Source organism: Melospiza georgiana, chromosome 4, assembly GCF_028018845.1.
Source record: "Melospiza georgiana isolate bMelGeo1 chromosome 4, bMelGeo1.pri, whole genome shotgun sequence".
Classification (NCBI taxonomy): Eukaryota; Metazoa; Chordata; class Aves; order Passeriformes; family Passerellidae; genus Melospiza; species Melospiza georgiana.
This window is the reverse complement of record NC_080433.1, coordinates 58,936,496-58,961,844: the sequence shown is the minus strand read 5'-3', so window position 1 is coordinate 58,961,844 and position 25,349 is coordinate 58,936,496. Positions and strand designations below refer to the sequence as shown.

General features: G+C 36.8%; 1 protein-coding gene across 1 annotated transcript in view; it reads left to right on the top strand.

The window, feature by feature from the left end:
* CADPS2 (calcium dependent secretion activator 2) overlaps positions 1 to 25,349 on the top strand; it is a 284,280-nt gene that overhangs the window by 235,646 nt on the left and 23,285 nt on the right. The window contains exons 21-27 of the mRNA XM_058022230.1: positions 17 to 158; positions 287 to 406; positions 8,439 to 8,594; positions 10,270 to 10,417; positions 14,002 to 14,076; positions 17,479 to 17,562; positions 17,677 to 17,709. Coding sequence (XP_057878213.1) covers positions 17 to 158; positions 287 to 406; positions 8,439 to 8,594; positions 10,270 to 10,417; positions 14,002 to 14,076; positions 17,479 to 17,562; positions 17,677 to 17,709 — 758 coding nt within the window. The remainder of the gene's footprint in view (positions 1 to 16; positions 159 to 286; positions 407 to 8,438; positions 8,595 to 10,269; positions 10,418 to 14,001; positions 14,077 to 17,478; positions 17,563 to 17,676; positions 17,710 to 25,349) is intronic.

The following is a 25,349-nucleotide window of genomic DNA, read 5'->3' as shown; positions in this document are numbered from 1 at the left end:
TGTTTATTTTTTAAAGCACTTTTGTGCAATGGAAAGTTTCACAAGCACTTGCAAGAAATTTTTGTTCCCATGGTCGTCCGCTACATTGATCTCATGGAATCATCAATTGCTCAGTCCATTCACAGAGGTCTTGAACAAGAGTCATGGCAACCTGTCAAGTAAGTGCTTTTTACAAAATCTGAACAAAGCACCTGCTTATAGCTTTCTGTCTAATAAGGGGTTCTCCCCTGTTGTCCTCTAAATATTCTATTTTTTATTGTATTCCTACATTGTTATTTCTTCACAGGAGCATCACCAACAGTCTTCCTAATGTAGCTCTTCCAAAAGTTCCAAGTTTGCCTGTTAATCTTCCACAAATACCTAGCTTTACTACACCAACCTGGATGACTTCTTTGTATGACTCCACGTGTGTATTCTTCAATAACTTTCTGACTGTATGTCAGCTCTGCATGGCCTTGCTAGTGTTCTGTGCAGCTGTATTTGGATTGCATGGTGTTTATCCTCTCTTAGTTGGAAATTGTTGTTTCTTGGGAGTGAGCCCAGCATGGACTGTTAGTGAGTTGCGCTTTCTAGTGCATTAAAATGTAGCAGTCTTAAACCTGGTAAGTCAGAAAATCAACTTTGCAAAGGTCTGTCATAGCAGGAATGATGTTTAATACTCTAAACATCCTAATGACTCTTTTGAATTAATAAGCAGTGGGGAACCTTTTGGATGATTGATTTTAGATTGCGGTTTTGTAAAATGAGGCAGCCCATTATATTTTTTGCATGGGTTTGATTAACTCATTTTATATTGGCTCGGAAAGTCATTGATTGTAAATATTGTCATCAGATTAAATATCCATGTTACAGGAAAATAGTAAAATGTTAATAAGTGCCAAAGGGAGAAGTACATCCCTTTCTTTGTCTGCTTGAAAAAAAATTATTTCTTTTTGATTTTCCCCCAACATTTCAGTGCTCAGTGGAAATATTCCCATAGTTATGGGTCTGATTTCTGTGTGAAGACACATCAATTTATGTCAAAGAAAGGCTCATGAACCTTATTTTAGCAAAAGTTATATTAGGGAAGCATGAAAGTGAAAAACTTCAAAAAACACACATTCAAAACACATACGTTGATAATATCATTTCAAGACAAGTGTTGAATTCTCAAGTACATTACAGACTCCTAAATAGCATTAGATTTATTTCTGCAAGAGTTAATGCAATCACAGAATACCATGTTAAAAGGGACCTCAAGGATCTCTCATCAACTTTTCTTGGCAAAACCATAGTGTAGGATGGCCTAGTGCCCTGTCCAGATGAATTTTTAAAATCTGCAATGTTGGGGAACCCATCATTTCCTCTGGGGGGATTATTCCAATGGCAGATTGTCTTAATTGTGAAAAATTTCCTCTGCTTTCTAATCAGAAACTCTCCAGAAGTAACTCAAACCCATTATCCCTTGTCTTTTTCATGTCACTCCTTGTAAAAAAAGGGAGTATTATCATTGTTGTTCTGCTGTTAATTCCCCTAAAAAGTGACAGAATTCCTCTTAATCCTTGGCTTTGGTACCTTTTGTGTTTACTATAGTAATGCTAGGTTTCTCCTGATGTGCTTATGCAAGTCATTTCAGCTTTGAATACAAACTAATTGGCCTTCTGGAACTCAAATTCCTTTCTGTTATCCCCAGGTTTTCAAAGGTCACTTTTTTTTTAAAGAATAGCTTTCAGAGTTAAGAGTTGCTAATCTTGGATGTGCTCTTGTAGTCTGCTCTCTACCACCCCCATCCAGTAAAAATAAACTGTGTAGATGAAATTTCATGTATTTTGAATACTGAATTTATAATAAATACAGATTTTGGTTGGAGGATTATAGTGGTAGATCTTTCCTGAATGAAGGGGTTTGTGCAGCAATATATCTGGACTCTGTGGTCAAAACATGTACAAGCAAAATAAAGTTCAGCCATGGGCTCATCCCCCTTGCATATGTTCTTGAATAGAGTTTCATGGTATACATGACACATGCATAAAATGCTAAACCAACCAGTGAGGTTTTCATAGCCTTTGGTGAGCAGTGAGGTTGGCATGCTGTCAACACTTGCCAGAAGTAGCCACCATTCTGCTGCTTTTGGGGAGAAGTGGGGGTGAGCAGTGTCTCTTACTGGGGTTGTGACCTCTGTAAGGCCATCATCCCCTCTCAGCCACCCTGCACTGCATTCTAGATGAGATCTGCCATGGTGCTGGCTCTGATGGAGGCACCTCTTTATGTTCTCTTCCCAAAACATAGAGCTTTGATGTTATATTTATAAAGTTTGTATGAATTGACAGTCTCGATTGCAGGCAGCATTAAGTTACCTTTGTAATACTTTGGTATTCAGGCAGTATTTTAAGAATCAGCCTATCTTAATTCTACTGAAGAGCCAAGTGAATTCTCAGAATGGTCATGTGTTTGGGTAAAAAAAAAAAAAAAAACAAAAAAACAGCGAAAGCACTGCAAGTCACTTGTCCCTCCTCCCATGCCAAGGAGTTTCCTTTTTCCTCCTGGTAATGGTGGCTCAGTTTCTGGCAGAGGAAGTGGGTCACTTTCACTGTGATGTCATAGAAAGGAGGAGGGTTTTATTTTCTCCCTCTTCTCCCATCCCATCTTTTTCAGGAAGAACACACTTACTAGTTAAGTTCTTCAACAAGGAGTAACCCAATACTTTTGCTCCAATATCTGCTAAGCACAACCCAGAGCTTCCTGACAGTTTTCCCTTTCAATGTGATGAGCACCCCAGTTTAGATGGATTAGAAGGGTACACTGAATTACACATACAGTCAGCAGAGTCATCTAATTCAGAATGCAAGTGGACTCCTCCTCACAGCCTCCCCCAAGTCTTTCTTTCCCAGTTCACTCTGCTCCCTCCTTCTGGCCACAAAACTGATAATTTGGCAAGAAGGTGACAATGTATATCACAAAGATCTGTGGGACTTTCCTCTTTAACCAAAAAGTGATGATTTTAGCTAGTTAATCATTATCAATTTGAATTGCACAATGTAGAATCGGGAGTCAAAAAGAATGAGAATGAGTAGTCTGTGGGCCAACTGTGTTAAAGGTTTGCTGCAGTCCTGTGTCTCTTTTATCTGTAACAGAAAGAGATTTATTATTCTCCAAACTTTACTAATGTTTGTGTCCATGCTCTCAAGCTCACGTTTAAGTATATTCATATTCAATAGAGCTATTATGTGACTACCTAAGAATTTTGCTGAAGAGAAAGAAGTGAAAATATATTCACAGTGGACATCCATTTGTGTGCTTTACTGATGAAAATAGATTTTCCCCATTTTCACTTTAAAGTTGCTACAATTCTCTTGAACATTACTAGCAAAGATTGTTTGTATTTTTTAATTAATTGTTTCCTTTTTTGTCCTTGATAATTTGTTTTGAAGCAATAAATATATGCTACTTATAACCGCATTTAGAAAGATCATTACCTTTTTTCCACTTCTTTTTGGGCATTGGAAAGTGAGATATGAAAAGGGGAAATTGTTATGAGTAGCAGTCTGTTCTTCTTGACTGGTCTCTGGAGAAGATAACTCAGAGGGCACACTGGCTAGACATGCAGAGCACTGTGAATTACTCTTCCATTTGGCTGAAGGTATTCTTAAAGAGCAAAAATGTTTGAGTATTCTGTAAAAGCTTTCAATCAGCCACAGTGAGGAGTTTTTCCTTTCTTATTCATTCATTCAAATACACTATTTTAAATGGCTCTTCATACTTTATTTTTTTTTGTGTGTGTGTCTACTGGACCTGGGCTTTAAGTTAGATATGTGGGTGATTTTAATTGTTTATGGTTTAATTTATGATTATTCTTTTCAGTGCAGACATAACATAGTGTCACTAACCAGAAATATTGTAGATACACACCCGAGGTTGTTGCTATCTGGTGCCAGTCTAAAACATCATCTTCAGGAAAAATCAGGGCTGGGGAAACCTGGAATAAGATATTTGCTTATAGGAGAATTGTCCTGTCTTGTCTTCTACCCAGAAGAAACATCAAAGGAGATGTGTCATTTCTATTCTTCCTGCTAAGGCTCAGCTGTAATGGATGATGGAAGAGACAAAGGCTGGGGCAGTCACAATGCCCCAATAGTGATGTAGAGGGAGTAGGTCTGAACGTGTCTGAGCTCCTGTGCTGGAGCTCTCTGTGTGTTTGTGAGTGCTGAGGGAGTCAGGAGACCATCTTTCATCTCTGTTCTGAGGGGTTGTGTCTGCAGTGCCACATAAATTCCTGTCGTAGAGCTTTCCTCCAGCAAAGTGCTAGGAGGCTATGGCCTGCATTTCCAAGGATGAGTATTTAAAAATATAGCCCTAGGACTGATGGCACGGGGCAATGTGGCTGATCTGCTCTCTATAGAATAAGGAATTTTGAATAGCTAGGTCCTATTGAGCATTCTGGAAGACAAATTTATATTGTGGGGCAAATTTCTTCTGAAAATATTAATATGCAGTAAGAAGGAAGACTTGAGAAACTTGTTTTGGTTGCTTGATCCTTAGGTTGCCTCAGCCTTGAGCTAAGAGAAGTCATGGAGTAGCTCTGTCCCCAGTGTCTTTGAGGGACTTTACACTAACTGATGCTTGCAAAGGTTCTGCTCCATCCTTCTGCCTCCTCTGCTGGTGAAAAGTAGAGAGATGGGGCTGAGTGCAACTGACATCGAAATTATTGAAAATCCTGTTCTGTTGAAGGAATTTTCAATTGATTTTCTGAACCCTGAGTATTTTGAGGCAGCATAAAGAATGAAAAGCTGGAGTTCACAAGCTGGGGGCTCACAATAGATGCAGTGCTTGTGCCATGTTTTCTAAATGGTCCTCACAAAATGCTAGTGGGTAGTATCTCAGTAGTAACCTTAAAAAAAAAATCACAGTAATTTGTAAAATGACCATCCCTGTCCTTGGTAGATTATAGCATAAATGAAACCAGCTGCTTTTGAATCTTTGGGTTTATTGATAATAGTCTTAGATATTTAAGACTTACATTTTCATATCCCAAGCCACCCTATGGAGTTTCATATGTAGCCAGAAATTATTCATTCTACATCTACTCTGAAGTCATGTGTGGGAGTATCTTGCAGCCAGTGTACTTTATTAGTGTACTGTTTGACTAATTGCTACTGCTTAGGTACCTGGCAAGCCCAGTGGGAAGCTGCCTCTTTCAGCTGTCAGTGGATAAGTGAATTAAGGCTGCATGCAATTCCTAGATTTGATATGCTGCAGGTTCTTGGAGAAACATTATGTCTGGGATCTTATTTTTGTGCTCTGTTCAGTATGATGCAAGGCATAAAGACATAAAATAATTTTAAAAGTACCTCTGGAGATACCTGGTTTGCTTTCCAAGTCAAAGTGTGACCAATTGCAAAGTTAAATTCCCATTAAAATAAATCTGAATATAATGTGCAGAATATTTGCCTCTTTTAATCCCTGGTAATCTTCTCTTACTGCCATGAGCTGATTAATAGGAATGAGCAACTAGACAGTGGCTGAAAGGTTAAGTTTTGGACAGCAAAGCAGTAGAATTTGTGCTTAATTTTAAAACTATGGGTAACTATTATAATTTTTAAAGAAGGAATGTCAGTTCAGTTTCCTGGTAGAGCAATGTTATTCCTTTCTTTGGACTGAAGTAGCTTTACCATGCACATTCAAATAAAAACTTTTCAATAGTCAAGAATGTGTCCTGTCTTAAGAAAAAAAACCAAGGTTCTCAGATAATGGGTACAGATTCAGTCTTGAGTTGAATGCAGGAATTACTCCTGTGCCAGGAAGATGTAAAGTCTGAGTTTGGCTCTTCTTTTGAAGCATTCAGCAAACAAATTAGACATTTGTGTTAGGATGTGTGAACCAGGAGCAAACAATTTCTGTTGTAGGACTTTATTTTCTTTCTTTGTCTTATTAGTACAATATGTTAGTCAAATTCAAAGGTCATCAGACAATGCTGAATAAAAGTTGAGAGATGAAAACTCAAAATTATTTGGAAAGAAAACATATGAATTAGTGTTTCTCACAGAATTAATTCTTCCATGAACCTGTGCCTGTTATTAGTTTTATTATAATTGTGAAGTTTCATTTGGTAGTCTAATCAAACAAAATTGGCTACTGTGTTAAAGGTTTGCTGCAGTAGCCACAAAAGTGGCTACTACAATGTAGTGGTAAACAAGGTAGTAAATGTACATAAGAATACATTTATGTTGTTATGAATTCATCAGTCCTCCTGAGTCCTAAAGAGTTTCCTTTGGAATTCCAACAGGTGAAAAAGAAACAACTATGGGAGAGTAAAAATGGTTAATTTTATGATCTGATTATGAAAATTATCAGTTTTATTTCTTGAGAAAGTTTGGTTTGTTTTCTAGAAAATACATGTTTTTATCAACAGTTATAAAAATACTGAGATTATCCCATTTCTGTCCCCATATGATTTGTCTTATTCTTTTACCCCAATCATCTCAAAACTTGATTTAGTCACTTTTGAATCAGATAAGGTCTAAACAAAGCATCTACGGCTTCACTCACTGCCAGTGTACGCAGCAGATGCAATGTATCTTCAATATTTGCTTGTCATATAACTTTAAAACAGTCTAACGGGATTGTAAATTTTCCAGAAGCTTTGGTTGGTTTTTTTTTCTTTCTGTTCCTTAATTAAACTTAGTGATGTATGAAACTTAGCTGGGGTCCCTCAGCAGGTAGAACTCCTGTGCAAGTTGTAACCTTAGCAGTCCCATGGGCCTTTTTCCTGTTTTTGCTGTTTTCTTTCAGGACCACAATACAATGCAAAATTAACACTAGCTGTGTAACACAAGTGGGGAAAATATGCGTAATATCGAAAAAGCCTAAATAAAAAGTGTGTTGGGGCTGTGGAATATCCTGCTGTGCACCATGGTGGGATCAAAACCTGCACCATGGGAGCCAGAGGCAGAGCTGGTTGCTCAGAGGCAGCGTTTCCCTTGGGCAGGATGCCCTGCTGCCAGCTTGTCACTGCCCGGCTGTCCCCTCGCCTGGCCCGGGGCTGCGCTGGGCCCTGCGCCACCACTGCCTCAGGTGACAGGGCTGCCTGTGGTGGCAGGGGAGCAAGGGGCACGTGGGTGTGGCTGCCAGGCCATGGATGCAGGTGTGAGACTGATGCAGCACCTGCTGTAACCCTGCTGCACTTCAGGGACCTGAAGGTGGGCTGGGCTGAGATTCACCCCTGAGCATGGGCTGGGCTGAGATTCACCCCTGAGCATGGGCTGGGCTGAGATTCACCTCCCTGCCCACTGCCCCTGAAGGTGGGCTGGGCTGTGATTCACCTCCCTGCCCACTGCCCCTGTGGGACCCGTGGGGTGCCCGTGGCTGAGGGGTGCCTTAGGTGGGCAGATATTAGAGCTCCTTCCTGGTTGTTTCATTCTGAATCTGACCCTGCTCTGTCCTGAGCACAGTCAGTGCTCGCTGATTCCTTCCATGAGAGCTGGGGTCACTTAACACTTTGATAATTCTCTTCTTCAGTCATAAGGCAGAAGAAACAAAATTGTAGCAGAGACTGTCATTAAACTGTTTGGATCTGAATCATTTAAACTGTTTGGATCTGAATTGGGTCTGTCAGGCTGAGTTTTGGTTGCTTGTGTCGCTCACATCCTGGAATTCCATGTTGCTTAGTATACTCTAATCTTAAATGGTAATGCAGGCATTGAAATACAACACATTATGAAAATGTAATTAATCTCTATTGACAGTGGAAGTGTAAATCAACTTACTGCTTAGTTTAAGTTGTTGCATTTTATCACAAGCGATTGATTTAACAATCAAATCAGGGTGGGAGAATTTTAAAACATTATGGGCAATCTGAGATGGCATAGAGCCTTATTAATCTGCTGGGGTTTTTTGTACACAAATTTTCTTGAATAGTTTCACTTCTCTTTTTTTTTCCCCACCCAGATCTGATGCTATTGCCTCAGTTAGAATTCATGAGCATTTATCAAGGGGCTATTTTTCTGGTTATCTCTTTTACAATATTACTACTAGCATCCTCATTCCTTTGGTAGACTTATCTACCAGAGTTATGAAGGCAAGAAAATATATGCACAAAATCTTCACTGTATTGAAAATATCCATACTATTCCTGTACTCTATATTTTTCCTATCTTGATCTGAAACTTGAGCTATTTCATTTTCCATGCTCCCCAACATCCCATCTACCTCCCATCTGGCCATATTTCTCAGCTAACAAATGAGAAATCATTCACTTTTTTCACCCTAAGAGTATATATTTTAAGCTTCCCACTACCATTTTCACATTTTTTAAATAAAAGCTACTGTGATAAAAGATACAGGGAAATGAAGGAAGAAGGTGGTGTGATAAGGAAATCTTATTACCTTAATTATGTGGCAACTGGGATAGACATCCATATATTTATCTTCTGTTTCTTGGGGGCTTGTTTTGTTTCTTATAGCAATGGATCAGCTACATCAGAAGATCTTTTCTGGAAACTGGATGCTCTGCAGATGTTTGTTTTTGATCTTCACTGGCCAGAACCAGAATTTGCCCACCATTTAGAGCAGAGACTTAAACTCATGGCCACTGACATGATAGAAGCCTGCGTTAAAAGGTACAGTTGAAATGATCAATTAAAAACTGGGAGAGATTTGAAAATTAGCACAGGAGGGCTCATGCTGGCTTGCAGAGGTACACCTATACCAGAATCCTGTCACTGGAATCAGGGCAGTTCTAAAGGGATCATGACTTCTGTTTATTTCCAGTATCTGGCAATCAACAATTTGGCAACATCCAGGAAATACCAAGGAGAATTTCTCTATCTGTTATGAATAGACCCTAGGTGCTTCAGAAAGCTTAATCTGGACATATAAAAATGCAGATTTAAAAAAAATAATAGAATGGGGGAAATAAATTTTGTAGATAATTTTTGTTAATCATAAAATGTACAATATTGATATGAAAGGCTAAACAAGCGGAGAATCTTTACAGATGACATAGTATTGCATTATTTTCTCTAAACACAGTAGGAAAAAGTAGAGCCTCAGGCTAAGGATATGAGCCTGTTCCTAGAGCTGGAGTGATGAAATCATGATTAAACAACCAGAAACACTTAAAAGAAATTTTCTATGTTATTATGAAAGGGCAACGATACAGGGAATAGAATTAAAGTTAAAGCTCTAATAAATAAAGGTAGGAAACACTGAAATTAAAGCAATCCATCTGTTCTAAAGATTTTGGCATAGAAGCTCAGTCAATTACAGTTATTTAAGAAACCTTAGAAAAATGGTGAAATCTTAAAGAACTAGAAGAGTGTTAGTATAATCATAGTCTAAAAAGACATAGAGTAGCAAAGAGATTCAGTGCTACTAATACATGGATTGTTTTGATTTTGAGCTGGACAAAGAAAAAAAGCTTTTACTGTCTTATCAACAGGACTATAGACTATATTAATATTTTAGACTTAATACATAACATACCAGTCTTAATACACTAATTATGTTTTTTGTGTGGTCAAAACTGTATGTTAGGTAATAAAGATTAGAGTAGCAACGCAGAATAAAATGATGGAATTCTTCTAATATAACTCTTCTTGTGATATTAATATGATCTTAAAAAAATTTTAAATGGGAATAGGATTCTTCTGTTCCCATCTTCTAAAAGTACTGTGCGAATTTCTGGTATCCACATATAAAAATAAGGGTGAAAATAAAACATTTTATCTTCAGGTATGTTGATTTACAGTTCATTTTAGTGACATTGCTCCTTATTTACACTGTTTTGAGAAGAAAATAGGGATTTTATAATATGCATCTCCTAAAATGTTGTAATTTTTATTATAAATGTTAGTATTTTCTTAATATTGAACTCATTTTCTTTATTAAAATTCTCTTTCCGTGAAAGCTAGAAGAGGAATTTCTCATTATATTTCTTAGAAGCAAGCATTGTATACAATACACTGCATTTTAGCATAGAAAAGCTGGACAGTAAGGGGTATTTTCATTGCTTTATATTAAACACAAGGAAACATATTGTTATCTAGAAAGCAAGAAGATAATACTTTTATTGTTCAACTGAATTCACTAAAGAAATACAGAACTTTGAGATTACCATCAGTGCAATTGCTTATTGAAAGGCTGATATTCTGAATGTACAGAATTTTAATTCTAAAGTGTTCTCATGCATATGTATATTTGTAAGCCAACATGTTTAATAACATTTTTATGTTTACTGTGGTTGTTCAGAATTATCAGTGATACTCATATTACAAACTGTGTTTTAATAAACAGAACAAGAATTGCTTTTGAGCTGAAGCTGCAAAAGACAAACAAGTCAACAGACCTGCGTATACCTTCTTACCTGTGCACAATGTTTAACGTCTTGGTTGACGCCAAGAAACAGACAGCTAAACTCTGCATACTGGAGGGGGGGCAAGAGGTGAGTGGAATTTTGTGTGTTTAAATCCCGTGTTTGGTTGATCTGAAACATTTCATGCTGCAGACTGTCCTTAGATTAATTTCAGACTAACTGGGATGCATCACATAGTTCTGTTGGTATAGAAGTGTGCATCAGCTGATCCCTAGCAGCATCATGCAAAGACACAGCCCCTCATCTCCCACCAGAGAGCACACAGAGTGCCTCTGTAATTTGCTTGCTTTGACCTGTGAGTGTGTTGAACATTCAGAGGATTTCTTGACTCACAGCCCCTCCAGGAATTTCTCTCGGGCTGCAACAGAAAAAGAGCCCACTTCAGGACTCCTTTGTAATTGTGAAATAGAGCCAAAATATTGTGCTTTGCAGACAGGTTTTAATTTAGTAAGGTTTGGTTTTAAATGGGTTATAGACCCAGCATTCATGCCTAGGAATATGCTGAAAATAGAGGAAACAAATAATCAGGCAGTTTAATGGGGTTTTTTAATTTGGTCTTCAAGGACAGGGACCATTTTGGCAGTAGTCTGCTGCCAGGACTGTAGGTACTCCACCGTGGAGCACTGATGTGCTTTTGAAGGAAATGTAAACTTCCCTGACTTCCGTCTCTCCTGTGTTGTCCCTGTCAGCAGGATTAATCTGTAAGATGAAAAGAGTATGTTATGTAGGTTGGTGAGACCACCAGCAAAAATTGAAACTGGTCCTTCTTGCATTTGTGCTAATGCATTAATTAGCATGTAATTTGCTTTGTAAATTTTTTGATTTGGTTTTGAAGAGACAGTAAAAACATTTTTTGGAATTTGGCAACAAAAAATGTAGGTCTGCTTTAGGCATCTTCACAATTACACTATTTGGACATATTTTTTTCAGTTGATTTTTGCGTTTCTATATTGTGTTCTTCATTTCATTGACTGATCTTTTCAAGTGAGCATATTCGATGTAATTGTCTTTTTTTTTCCTAATTCAATGAGACATTCATCATTTTCCTGTTCCACCCTGTCGTCTTTATTTTTCCTTTTGGTTTTCCGTGACACGAACCAGTTTGCTAGTCAATGGGTAAGTGTCTTTTCATTGTTTTTTAATTTGCATTTTTTTCATAGAATATTAACAGCCACTTTTTATTTTAAATGGTAATGTTGCTTTTTGTTAGCCAGGCCCTCAGAATTCCTTCACAGTCTGACCGTGCAACAGACTGAACATCAGCTTCTCAGTTCTTTCCTTGTTCATCCTTCAGGGCATTCCAGATGAACTCTTCACTTTTTTGCTTTTCAGACTCAGAGTCCTGTCTTACCAGGTTACAAAGTTTTGGATTCTTCCATCTTTCAGTGATGAGGCTCACCAGAAATAAACCCCAGCTGTCAGCTCCTGCCCTGAGCTGATGCTGCCATTTCACCTTTCATGTGTGTGTGAGCAGCAACCTGCAAACACCCACGAGCACGGCACTGCTTTGGGGACAGGCAGTGCCAGTGGCTCTGTGCTGCCCTGCAGACAGACAGAATGACCCCTTCTCCAGGGTGTGCCATTCCTCCTGCCTGCTCTGGGTCATCCTCCTGCACTGTCAGCCAGTGCCCTGGGAGCCAAAGTTCAGCCACCTTCATAAAGCCCAGAGTCAAATCATCTTCCACAAGGATCTCGGGTTTTGTTTTGCTGAGGGTGACTTTTTTGGTGGAAATTAGCACTGAAGAGGAGTGGGTAAGAGTATTTATGATCTCATGGATTTCAAAATAAACCACGAAAATAAAATCAGATTAATGTGATTTTAAAATTATTTCTAAAGAAATGTCATGGTTTTGCAACCTTGTGGTTTTTTAAAAGCTTGATTCAGTTCTTTTTTTTGCCTTGTCCAGAAGTGAAGTTACTCTTTATATGCCATTTCTACAAAATTATATTTGCTTTATGGTGAGAAAAAAGAATAAGAAAAAAGGAAAGAAAGAAAAAAATACAAGAAAAAAAAACTCACAAAAAATAGGAACTGATCTTACATACATAAATCCATCAATTAATGCACTGTGGAGATAAACTTGCAGACACTTTCTGGGAGGAACAACTGATTTTTTATGGATCACAGGAATATATACAATTTTGACATTCATCAGTGGGAGAATAATTGTTTTTTGTTTCCAGAGAGTAAGAAAGCAATGCCTTCTGAAGGCTTGTAAGCAACAGATATTACACACTGTTTGGGGTGATTAGTCCCCTTAGCAGATCAAGACAATATTTTATTGATCAAGACATTAATATGCTTGGAATGTAATAAATATGAAAATGTAGAAAGCTCTTTGATATATTTCTAATATGCTCTTTTACTGTTCCAGTGTGACCTCAGCTGTTTGTCTGAGTTGTGTATTTACATTTTTCAAGTGTTCTTAAACATGAAAAGAAATTAGAAGCAAAAAGGGATGTTTGGTGTTAGTACCTGTAGCAGACACATGTATGTGGGCAAACACATCTCATAGTTTTATTCTCTCTTAATTTAATCCAAGTTCAATATCTGTGCTTTTTGGAAAATCATTCCTAAAAATATTCAGCAGATTAGAATTAATGTTTTGATCTGTATGGCAGCTCTGAAACGAATGAAAAATGCCTTTAAAAACATAGAACTCTGAAAACTATTCAGCTGGCAGCTGCTAAGTTAGGCTGATGTTTACACTGACCTCAGTACTTTTACTCCGAGCATTATGCTGTTAGCTGCTCCAAGTAGCCTTGAACTAGGAAGATAGGGTTAGTCTTTACAAGTCACATTTTCTGTGAAGTGGCTATTGGGGACAATCTTTGCTGTCAGATAAATGTTTCTAAAGGAAGAATTACTGTTTAAATTGATGTGCCTCCTTGACAGAATGGGATCCCTAGTTCTCGTTAATTTCAGAAGGGAGCTCGGTAGGATTATCTAAAAAGTCTTTCGGATTTATTTTAAAAGCATTTACTTAAAGGCACCTCCTTTATTAAAAATCAAAAGAAAAAGTCTATGGAGAATGAAGTCTGTTTTATTATGCCTTCTATGGCCTATTAATTTGTTACCATCTATTCTGCTTTGTTGATGAAATTTTAATTTTGCCCTTGCTTGAGCATATTGTAAGATTTGTATAAACTGAAGCTCACTGTGGTAACAGAAAGGCTCTTTCAGGATGAACAATTGGAGCTCATTTTATTTCTAGAGGACATTTAAAATAACTTATGAATGAGAGTTGTCAGACATGAAATGCTGTATTAATTAAATCTTATTCTAGTCTTTTCGCTTCTCCAGCTAAACCAACTCTTTAGAAAAAAATACATGGCCACCTTAATTATATAGGAGAAGACAAAAACTATCCTTCACATTCCTTTGCCTGAATAAGTATAAGAACTCAATTCATCTAAATAATAACCCCATTAGCTGCTTAACTCAACAGTGTACATGGGAAAATTTTCAACACAGAATGTAAGAAACTGTTGATTGGGTGGATCATTTTCAAGGGTTTGTTCTTCTGATGTTCAAAATGATAATTTTAAGTAAATCTGATCTGGCAGGGTTATCAGCTTTGCACCATTTATGACTTATGACAAAAGTGTGTGTTCATATACATGCTAATGCTTTTTTATCTTTTGAATTACAGCAACAATACCATTCAAAAATAGATGACTTGGTTGAAGAAGCTGTTAAAGAAATTATTTCACTTCTTGTTTCAAAGGTAAAACTATTTACATTTTCATTTATAATGCAGCAGAAAATGGATGAACTTTGGAGCTGTATTCAAATATCACACAGTTTCTCTATATGCAGGAAAATTTTAGGAGACAACATGATTTGTAAATACTATTTGTACAACTAATACTGAAATTACAAAATTAAATTTTCTAACAATTGAGTAAACAATTTCTGTGCAGCCTGCTATTGAAATTAAGTTTGTCTTCTGTGTTTCTGCTGTAGATAGGAATTGCTAGAAGCTAGTAGAACTGGTAGGACTAAATTTTGTCAATATTGTCTTACATAATGCCATGTGTTATTTTTTGTTGAATTTCTTACATGAGAACTTTCATCCTATCATTTAGTATTTAAATTTTGTGTTTGGAGGTGAACAATATCCAGAGTTTCAATTTAACTTTTTAATTACATTTTGGTCCACAAAGCATTTAATTAAAAATATTTTATAAGTTGTTGTTTCTTGAAATTGATTTTTTAGGATTTTATATTTAAAAATAAAATGTGTTTTGACGTGATATAAGGACTGGAGATGAAGTGAATAAAACTTAAACAATGTCTTGTCTTTCTGAAGCACCTCTATTCCAGTAAAAGTTTTAAGTGATTGATACAAAAAAACCTTTCCATCCTGAATAGTTTGAAGAAAACAGCAAATAATGACACAAAAGAAAGATTTTATAAGAAATGTTGTTATCTGTACATTGCAAACTACCCAGAAATATTTGGTTTTCAAAGCAGGATAAATAAGCCATATAGTCACAATTTGTGAGTTAGTGACAAAAAATGAGACTCTGGTCAGAACTTTCATCATGCTTTTATTTTTGCTTGTCACAGCTTGCTGAGGGGGATGGGAATCTGCTTTTGGACTGATACCTACTTGAAGAGAAAGGCTTTGTAGAATCATTATAGAAGTTTAAAATAAATGTGTCCACTTATTGATAACTGTGTAGAAGCATTTAAACCATATTTGGTCTAAAGTGAAGTTTTGGTGTAAACATAATTATAAGCAGTTCAATTCAATGGTTTCAAGTTTTACATGTTACCTATCATAGCTCCCAAGTAATCTTCCAGTTTATGGTTTTAGTGTTATTGAAAAGGGATAGGAAGAAAGGGGAATTTGATCAGAAAAAATCGTGCTATTAAAGGTTAAAGTTTATGATTTTTTTCCTTAATATCTGAGATTATAAAAAAGAAGGAATATATTCATATTCCCTCTGGATGTATGTGCAAGAAATTCTAGGGAAAACTGCTGTCAATACAGAGGGATTTGGATTATTAGTTACCACAGTAATACTAGAGGCTGAAATCTCAATACAGAAAGCAAATATTCTGTGTCATTGGCTCGTCACTGGAAGCTTAACCAGTGTCTCCTCACTTGAGATGTGAAATACCAGTGACATCCTGATTGCTTCTGTTTCAAGGCAGAAAGCTTCTGAGGGTACAAAGGAAGACTGAGGTTTAGATCTTGGTTTTGGCCAAAATAATGCACATCCACGTGCATGATAACCCATATGCATTCATCTTTTGCATCTAATATATTTTCATTATTTTCCAGCCTTTACCTCTTTATTGACTCCTTTGTGTCTCAGTGGAATAAGGGTTTCAATCATTGTTTTTAGCTGCAAGTCACTTATGAAACTGAAAATAATTCTTTTCCTTCAGTGAGGTTTTACTTGTTAAGAACTGTACTGGGCAGTTTTTACACAGACACATCAGTCTAAAGCACTCAGGAATTCACAGGAATAGCACAAAACAGTGAGGCAAAGCACAGCGTGTCTCAGGGTAACCAATTCATAGCATGTGAGGCATGTGCAGAAATGCTTTTACAGTTTCACAAGTCCACACACTGACATCTCAGAAAACAAGTTTGCAGCTACATAACTGATCCTTTTGTTTAAACAGACATCCTGGATGCTGAAATGCTTTGCTGTCTGTTATTTTGTGTCCCACTTGTATTGGATTCGTATGCTGGCACTGTGGACACCACGTTGTTTATGAAATCAGCCTTTTCCTTAGCCAATCTTTGCACAATAAAGTTGAGCACTTTTCTGCAGAAGGAATCCTTGTCAATCAGATAAAATTAGTTAAAGTATGAACAGCAGCTTCTCACAGGCATGCAACTGCAAAGCAGAAAGCTGATATTTGGTCTAATAAAGCGGGTGAGGAAACAACTGCCAGTCTCTCTTGTGATGGGGATTTATTCTTTGATTGGCACCTATGTACCAGTGTCTTAATTAATCACTGTAAATATGACAGGTTAGATTGATAAATGACAAATGTAAGTTTGCACTTGCTCCTGCTCCTTGAACTGTTAAGAGCAGGGCTTATTGTAAAGTGATGATCTCAGTTCCTCTGGAGGTGACACTGTTGTGACACTGTTACAGGGCCCATTAACAGCATGCCAGATGGAATTTTGTTCTGTCCTCACACTCATAAAATGATACTCTTGGTTGAGGAATGACTGTTTTGGGAGCAAGGGATGACTTTTAAAACAATCTTTTTATAAACTGGAAAGCAATTTATATGTGTAAAATAAATGTGCATGAATACAATGGCTGACAGATATTTTATGTTATATACTGTGAATTACTTAAGCAAAGTAACATTACAGACGGATGTGAAAAGGGAATTTGTTTGCTTTAAGGTGAATTTTGGGGAGTTTAAACATTAAAGCTGTCATTAATGCAATTAATAAGATTTTTTTTTTTTTTTTTGGTCAGAACAATAATTTTGTCAAAAACACCTATTCATACCTCTTACTGAGGAGTCACACTACTCAGACAATAGCAGGTGAAAGTCCAGGGGAGAGAAACCACATCACACCAGAGACTTTGGGCATACATTTTCTTGCCACCTTCTTGGCCACGGAATAGCAGCTCAACAGCTCATGCTGCTGACAGAAAACTAGTGCTATTACACTTTCAGCTGAAATCAGAGCTGGTTTTCTGTTTAATAGCAAAAATGAAAGAAACATGGTATCACAATCACCACCTTTAGCAATTGTGCTCCATCATCTTTGAAACTGTGGTCCTAGAAAATAACGTGATTTCTACCCAAAATATATGCTGGGTACACACACTGCTATATTCAACCATGTTCTAGAGGCAGCAATGTTTTATTGGAAGCAGGCCTGCCTCAGGAGACACTTTGGGTTGGGTTTCTATTTCTGCTGTGGTGCAGCAGTTTCCATCTGTTTGATCAATAAGTGAAGCTGCAGAAAGAAGGTAGTCCTTGATTTCAGCACTTTGTGAGGTGGACAAAGTGATCACATTTACAGTTCATGTTGCCCTGCTGATCGAGACAAATATGAGGAAGAAAAATTCACATTCTCACTCCAAATATTTAATTTTCACACTGCTCATTTAGATTTTTCTCTGTGCTTTTCCTCCAGGTTGTTTCAGTGTTAGAAGGTGTGCTGTCTAAATTGTCAAGATATGATGAAGGTACTTTCTTCTCATCATTAGTTTCATTCACTGTAAGTGTTTGGATTCTCAAAGGTTCTGTTATTCTTTCTGTGCATAATTCTGAAATTGTGTGCAATTTGTAGTAATGAGTACTTACTGTGTGTTTTATGCTTAATTTTCTAAAGGTAAAAGCAGCTGCCAAATATGTTGATGTTCCGGTAAGTGTAACCCTTTTAGATTTATTTATTTTATTGCTCATACTAATTCAGAAATTAGGGGGGCTTTAGCTCACATTTTTTATTGTTGACATTTTGCTTTCCTACAGAGATTCATTACAGCTTTACATAGAGTATTTAAACAGCCACTCCAACCCTGAGAGGACGTTTCATTTCCCTTGTGCAATAAGTAACTCTCAAAGCAAACTGTGGAAAGGTTATTCTCAATGCACATTTCCAGTTGTGGAAGAGTGAGGATTGTAACTTAGATACTCTTTTGTGGTGATAAATTGTTCAAATATGTAGTATAAGCAACAAGTAAAAGCATCATACTTGAATATCCATTATTTCTTGATTTCTTACTTCACGACTCAGGTCTGCTTTTTTAACCCCTTGCTTGCTTAATCCCTATTTTATTTACCATTGGTTGTGCAATAAGTAAAAAAAATAAAGGGGAAATTTTTCGAGCTTTTTTATACATAAAGGCAAAATTCGACTGTTAAAATATTTTTATTAGAGTATGAGAGTAGAATATCTTTTCTTTAAATAAGCAAAGTTATGTAATACTGTCATTTTCCCTGTCAATGTCACTTGTTCTCTCATAAGTCTGCATTCTCATCCCTTTTTAATGCAGTTCTAAAAAAATCTTGTTTTTCAAGCACAGCAAAAATGACTACAATTATTACATAAGTGAAAATTATTTTTTAAATGGAAAATGCTAAATTAAAATATAGATAAATGCCAGATCTGCTAAACTGTGTGGTGACCAGCAAAACCTTCAGCACTTCTCTCCTGAAAAATCCAAGCTTAAATAATTATTTTTTGACTGAATTATTTTTCAGTCCATGCATGTTAAATAAAAGGAAAAATCTCTGTTTCTGAAATTTGTTATTTTGCTGTCTTTATATTTGTTTTATTCATAAGATAAATTGCAACATTTCTGTTCTTTTCAGATAATGTTTTCAGACTTTTTTTTTTGCCTAGGTATTTTTTACCTCTGTAAGTGCTCTTCTGTTTTATAAAAAAGAGAAAAGCAGGCTGTCTTTCATTCAAAGGAGTGACCTTATATCAAATACAATTTAGTTTACCTTTAGTTAATATATTGTGCTGTGTAGCTGCCACAAAAGGTCAAAAGGTCCTTGTTGAGTAACCTAAAACCCAAAGACCTAAAGAAAAAATTAGTGGACAGACAAGAAATTCATTGGCTTCTTTCAGGTAATATGGAAAACTCTCCAAATTACATATCTATGAGGAGGAGACATCGAAATCTTTTACTATTGGCCTGGATACACTGATGTTGAAGCTCACAACAAAAATGAGACTGAAAAATACGTTTGCCACAAGCTCTGTGGAATATTGCAAATCAGTCCCACAGGGATGCACCCACTGTTCCAGAGGAAGAGGGAGACGAGCAGGGAGAGGTTGCTGGAGCCCCACTGCCCTTCTCACATTCACTGGATGGTGTGGCTTGAAGAAAGCACCACATTATTGACAGGCTATCAAGATCCTTGCATTGTTACAATATCTTCACTTCCCAGCTTTCTCACACACCTTTCCCCAAGCGCTTCAACTGCACTGTAGCTCCACAGCTGTAAACTACAAATGTAAACTGTGCTTCAGGGAAGCTGTGGATCTGACCAGGCAAAGATTTTCAAATTCTGGAGGTCTTTTTACCTGGACTGAAAGGTTTTCATAGGCTGGGGGTTAGTTTTCCTTCTTCACATTCTTTTGTTGTGAAGATGCAGTTGAGGCCAAGAGCCCTTACTGACAGCAGCTGTCCAGTCTGAATAGGGCCTAAAATCTCCAGATGTCAAAGGAAAAAATTCCAGCTGTAAGAGGAGGCTGAAAGCCGTCACATCACAAGGTCATCACCTGGGCTCACAGCTGAAGTGAGAAGTGGAGTGAGGGGCAGCCACAGGGAGGAATGTACACTGAGCTCTTGCTAGTGTGACAGTGACCTAGCAAGCCTGCACTGAAGCTAATTAAATGCCTCATGGTTTTATTTTGACCTAATATGTTGTAAAATTTCTTCTTGTCTTCTTTCTTCTTCTTCTTCTTCTTTCTCACCGTATAGCTGCCTGTGTGAAAGTTACTTAAACTGACCACAGTCAGCCCTTTCTTTTGATGTAGTTGCAAATAAGTGCAGACTTGCACGTGTTAGACAATGGCATTGTGCCCCCTGTGCCCCACCTCCACGAGGGTGAGACCCCTTGGTGCATCTGGGGGAGAAAGCAGGAGGGCTGGGGGGGACAGGGTGTTTGGGGGGTTGTTTGAGTGTGTGGATTTGACAGAGTTTTTCATCTTTGAATACCTGGATTTTGCAAAGAGTGAAAAATGTGCTGGTTTGTACTGAAATAAAAAGAAGCTAACTAGGCAAAAAAGATGTCAGGAGAAATGAAGGTAGTACTGAGCAAAATGTTTTAGAGGGAGGATAAGAGGTAAAGGGGATAAAAAAGTTAAATAAAACTAAATAAAAATAGTAAATTATTCAAAAGTAGGGAAGGCATTCCTGGATTTTTAGTCATTTTGAGGTACAGGTTAATTCTGTTAATGTTGAGAGAGGCTTTAGACAGTAAATAGTTGGATACAAAGGTGCACATTCCCTAGACAGCATCTGTCAATCTCTCAGGACCAGGGTTGGAAAGATAGACACAGACTTGTGGTTCATTTGGCAGATAAGTTGGTAAAAATGCTACCTACCCTTGCTGTCTACCCCTCAATTCATTATTCTTGCTAGAGAATTATGGTTAATTACAACCAAGTGAAGACAAAAAAAGTGGTTTTATGGGTGGTTTAAGAAAACATGGAACGTAAGCCTCAATTTTTCAGAATGCCCTTCAAGAAGTGGGACATATAAAGGGCCAAGGAGCTCTCATTGCTTTCCCCAGCTCTGCATAGAGGGCTGTATGGACACTACATATGTTTTGGCAATTGAAACCCCAACAGAAATAATAGCAACAGTGCAGAATTACCCAGACTAGGAAGAATACAAATGATTTCCTAAAAATAATAATGAAAAAATCTAGTTGCTGTTATGCTCAGCTTATTGATAATTGTCACAGTATGCAAGGCTCTGCAGTGGAAAAAAATGTGGCTGCTGTGCAAATGGAAGAAACCAAATGTTTGGAGGAAAATAACACAAATGTTACAAGTAGTGCACGAGGGATGACATTGGTTCTCTTTTTCATGCTATGTTTTGATAACTGGGAATGCAGAAGCTGATTTAAATAGACAACTCATCTAAATCCACTGTAATCCTTTGTTCGTTTCTCTTAAAGTCTAAGCAATCCATAGGAGATGTAGAAGTACAACCTAATATATTTCCTTTTTTTAATATTCTGTTCACAAAGCCAGTTAATTAATGAGAATAGGGAAAGAATGCAGTAAAATTGAGGATAAAAAAAAAAGTATGTTGTTAATCTCAAATGATTATTATTCCCTAATCATGTAGATAATTTCATTGTGTTCAATTTCTCATCATGTAAGTCAGTTTTGCATACAAACAATCGTGTCTTTGGCTGGTCATTTCCACACACATTTGCTGCATTGACAAATACAACCAGAGCAATTACTCATACAGATTGAGCATCCAGTTACATGCTCATGTATATAGTGCTTTTTGTTCAGAAAGGTATGTTTGAATCCCTTTGTAGGAGCCGGTAATCTATGCCAGTTACTCAGAGGGCACAGAAGGAACCTAATCCTGCCTCTCTTCCTATGGGCCACCTGTCATAGCCAGTGCAGAGGGGCCATTGGAGGGAGCCAGGGCTGACAGCAGTGCACAGCTCACACAATGCCAGCCCTCTCCCTGCCTTTATGTGGGGATCAGAGGTATGAAAAGGGGCCTCACACATGTGCCAGCATTTGACTTACGGGGTCTTGCAGAGGCCAGAGAAGGAACTCTGCCCCCTACCAGGCAGACACACATGGGGACCTTCCAGATACCTTCATTTTCAGATATCACACTTGTACTGCATGGCCTCATCTAGCTGATTTTAAGAAGCAAAAAATCTTTTTGAGAGGAATAATTGTTTTTTCAGGTGTGGCCATACGATGCTAGTCATTTTTAAGCTGGATTTTCTTTTAGAACTCTATTTTTATAAAAAGACTCTATTTTTATAAATTATCCTTACACTTAGGGCTTCTCCTGGCTTCCTCCTCCTCTGTATACCCAGACCTGAGAACTGGCCCTTCTGTTTTCCAGTCTGTGGAAACAAGCTATTGTAGAATTGGAGGGAAAGCCCTGCAGCATCTGTTTTAGGTCAGCATTACTTTTGAGATACCTCTTAAATAGCAATCAGAAGGATGACTACTAATCAGTAGGAAAGCTAATATGGCATGGTAAAATACAACTTTATGGAGGAAAAAAAGCATATTTTAATACCAAAATTTTTCATAGGGGCTTTAGTGGTTTTTTCACTAAGAATCAAAATCCTGGTGCAGACATTTGCATGCCTGTGTTTCCCCATGAATGCAATGAAACTATATGTATACGAAAAGGTGTTTTTGTAAATGCTTGCAGAACCAGTTTAAATTTTCCATGAGACTTCTCAAAATACACAATCTCCTCTTTGCCAAATTTGCTGTTTCTTTTAAAGAAGTTTTTTTAAGGGGGAGAAAATGCTTTGCATTGTTTTCATTTAAAAAAAATAATTTCTTTATAACCATGTGAAATTAAAATGTTACCTCTATAATAGACTGATTATGCAAATGGTGCACCTTCCTCCCTCGCTTATGTATTTAATTTTCTAAGAAAATATGGGGATGATGATCTAGCCATGGATACAAGTAGTTTTTATTCCAAAAGTATTTTAATGATATTTTAATTTTGTAATTCCATACCCCAGTGATGAGCCTTGCAGTATTTAGAGAAGAACTTATGGGCAGTGAAATTTTCCAACATGCTTTTTCATTTTGTGGTGGACACTGAATAAGGAGCTCCTGTGTTCCTCACAATAGCCCCCTCCAGCTCATCTCTCCTTTTCATTGCATTGTTACAACCATGCTGTAGTTGAAATGACTCCCTCCAGGATGCAAGGGAGGGGAGAGAGGTGGAGAGGAGAGCAAACAGAAAACTGGATGGATTTTGTTATTGTATGGTTAGTCTCTAGCATCTGTTCTCATCTTTGAAACATTAATGCCTTGGCAGGACAGCAACTCAGTAAAACTAGTGTAGTGGGTTGAGGCTGGTTTCTGGTTTTTGTATTAAATAAGTTCATTTAATACTCCCTAATGCTAAGAAATGTTCTGTGACAAAAGCCAAAGTGAGAATAAACATAACTCAAGTATTACAAATGTACTGATTTTCACTGAGATTTATGCCAAACTGTTGTGTTGCAAAATGCTGTTCAGAAACTTAGGTGTACCTTGCCTGTAGGAAAATGCCTAATATTAGTGGCAACATTAAACCCACTGCAATCTTTCAGCAGCAAAATATTTAAATCACTGCAAATTAAGGCAATTTCACTAAGTGCTTCAGGCAAATATTGCCTGTGGGAGCCATGCATGTCATTCATAAAACAGCTTCTACATCATCTTGGAAACAAATAATATATTTTAACTTTTAACATTTGCCTCCATGTTAAATAGACACTGTGATACTGTTTTCCTGTTCAAGTGGGGAAAACAAGGCTGTTTCTTCTTTATCTGAATTTATTGCTATGTAAAAGAGCCTGGCAGTAGGACCCACCTACCAGTGAATAGTAAGGGACAACCTGCACCTGTGGGATTAGGTGCAGCAGCAGGAAGTAAGAGCACTTGCAGTATATAATTAACAAGGATTTTAATTTTTTTTTTCCCCAAACAGCATGTTCATCTTGCCAGGTTAACTAGTGATTAACCCTAAAAAAGAATGTGCTGAAGCCTACACCCTTGTTTAAACTCATTCACTCGCCAGTGTATTCAGTTACTTGTGTAACCAGCGACAAAGTAACCCTATTTACAACTCTTAATTTCCTGGTATTTTATTTGATGTCTTTGTGTTTCCAGTTTCTCTATTCATCTCTTTGTCTGGTTCTCTTTCATTTTCAGATAGGCAAAACAGCTTGTCTGCTGTTCTGAATAAAACAAACTTAAAATAACTTTCTATCATAAAAAACCCACCTTTTTTCTTGGGGAAACTTTCACACAATATTTTTTTTTATATTTACCTGGATAACATACCAGGTTACATTTTTCTCCCAAAGATGTGCAAATAACTCTCATTAACTTCAGCAGATGTTCTGCCAGAGATTCAGAGAAGATTTTTTTATGGAGTATGGCTGTGGAGACTGGAATGCTTTAGTCTTTTCAATTAAATGCCCCCTGTGACAGTTATTTAAAATATATCTCTGTTTCTATTTGTTTGTTTTCTAAGGCACATGAAACTTCTTGTTGTTTGTTTGTTTGTTTAATTCTGTGTTAACTTGGGTTTTTTCTGATGCTTAATGATTTAAAGCAGATCAATAAAGAATAGTGTTATCAAAGGTTACCAAATATTACATAATCCCTATTAAAAAAAGTTAAAACATTAAATATACAGCATTAAAGCTATTTTGATTTTTATAATAGTTTTCTTTTCTTTTTCCCCATGTTTGGAGAAAACAAATATATTCAATTCATGCATGTGTACTTTGCCCACTGTGAGCAAAGATGATTAACCTTCAGTGATTTTGGTAAGGTTTAAACAGACATACTTCAGAATATTGATAATCTGCCTTACCCAGACTTACTTCTACTGAAGTCAGACACTGTTTAAAAGGAAAATTAATTTTTTTTTCCGCAGCAATTTCAAAGATAATTATCCTGCACACATTAAGAAGGATGAAGTGTTTAAAAGAACTGTAATTCTAATTGGTAAATGTCACCAGCTGTTGCAGTTACTCTTACTTGTGTATATTCTTTTAATGATTACACTCCTGTACCACAAGCTACATGAAAATATATTCACTAGGTGTGAAATTCCCATATGTCACAGCTTCAAGACTAGGTAAACATCTCAAAGATAAGGGAGTTAATGCTGATGGGAAATGTTACTTTTTTTGCTTTGGCTGTCTGCAAGATGAACATTTTTTATTGAACTTAGTAAAAGAAAATATTGTATTAATTGCAGAACCACTAAGTTTTAGAATTCCGGGGAAGATTCATTAATACACTTGAATGTATATCTTCAAGAACTACAGAGAGCCTTTCATTTACTAGATTATCTCCTTCACCTATCTCTGGAGATTTCAAAACATTTAAATATTTTAAAAATATTTCAAAATATCTTTCCATTATTCCTCCAAGTTAACTCTAGTCTAATTCCTATAAATTCTGTATCAGGTTTAAGAAGTTCATAAGGTTTCAACACTGATTGTATTCTCTTGTGCCATCACAAATGAGTATGCTAAGGTAAAATATGGAGTTTTGTGTTTTAAATCTGCTTCATTTTCTGATTTATCTTAAGAATTTCTATCACATTTTAGTGAAGGTACTTTTTTATGAAGATTTATTAATTTCTGCAAATCAAGTTTTCCAACAGAAAATGTTTTGTCTATTGAAGTCTTAGATTTTTTATTCTGTGCTTAGGATTTATGTGTGTAATGCAGATATAAATATCAGTGGTCCTGCTTTCCTCTTAAGAGTTTTATCTAAACATATATAGATGGGATAAGTTTTTGCAA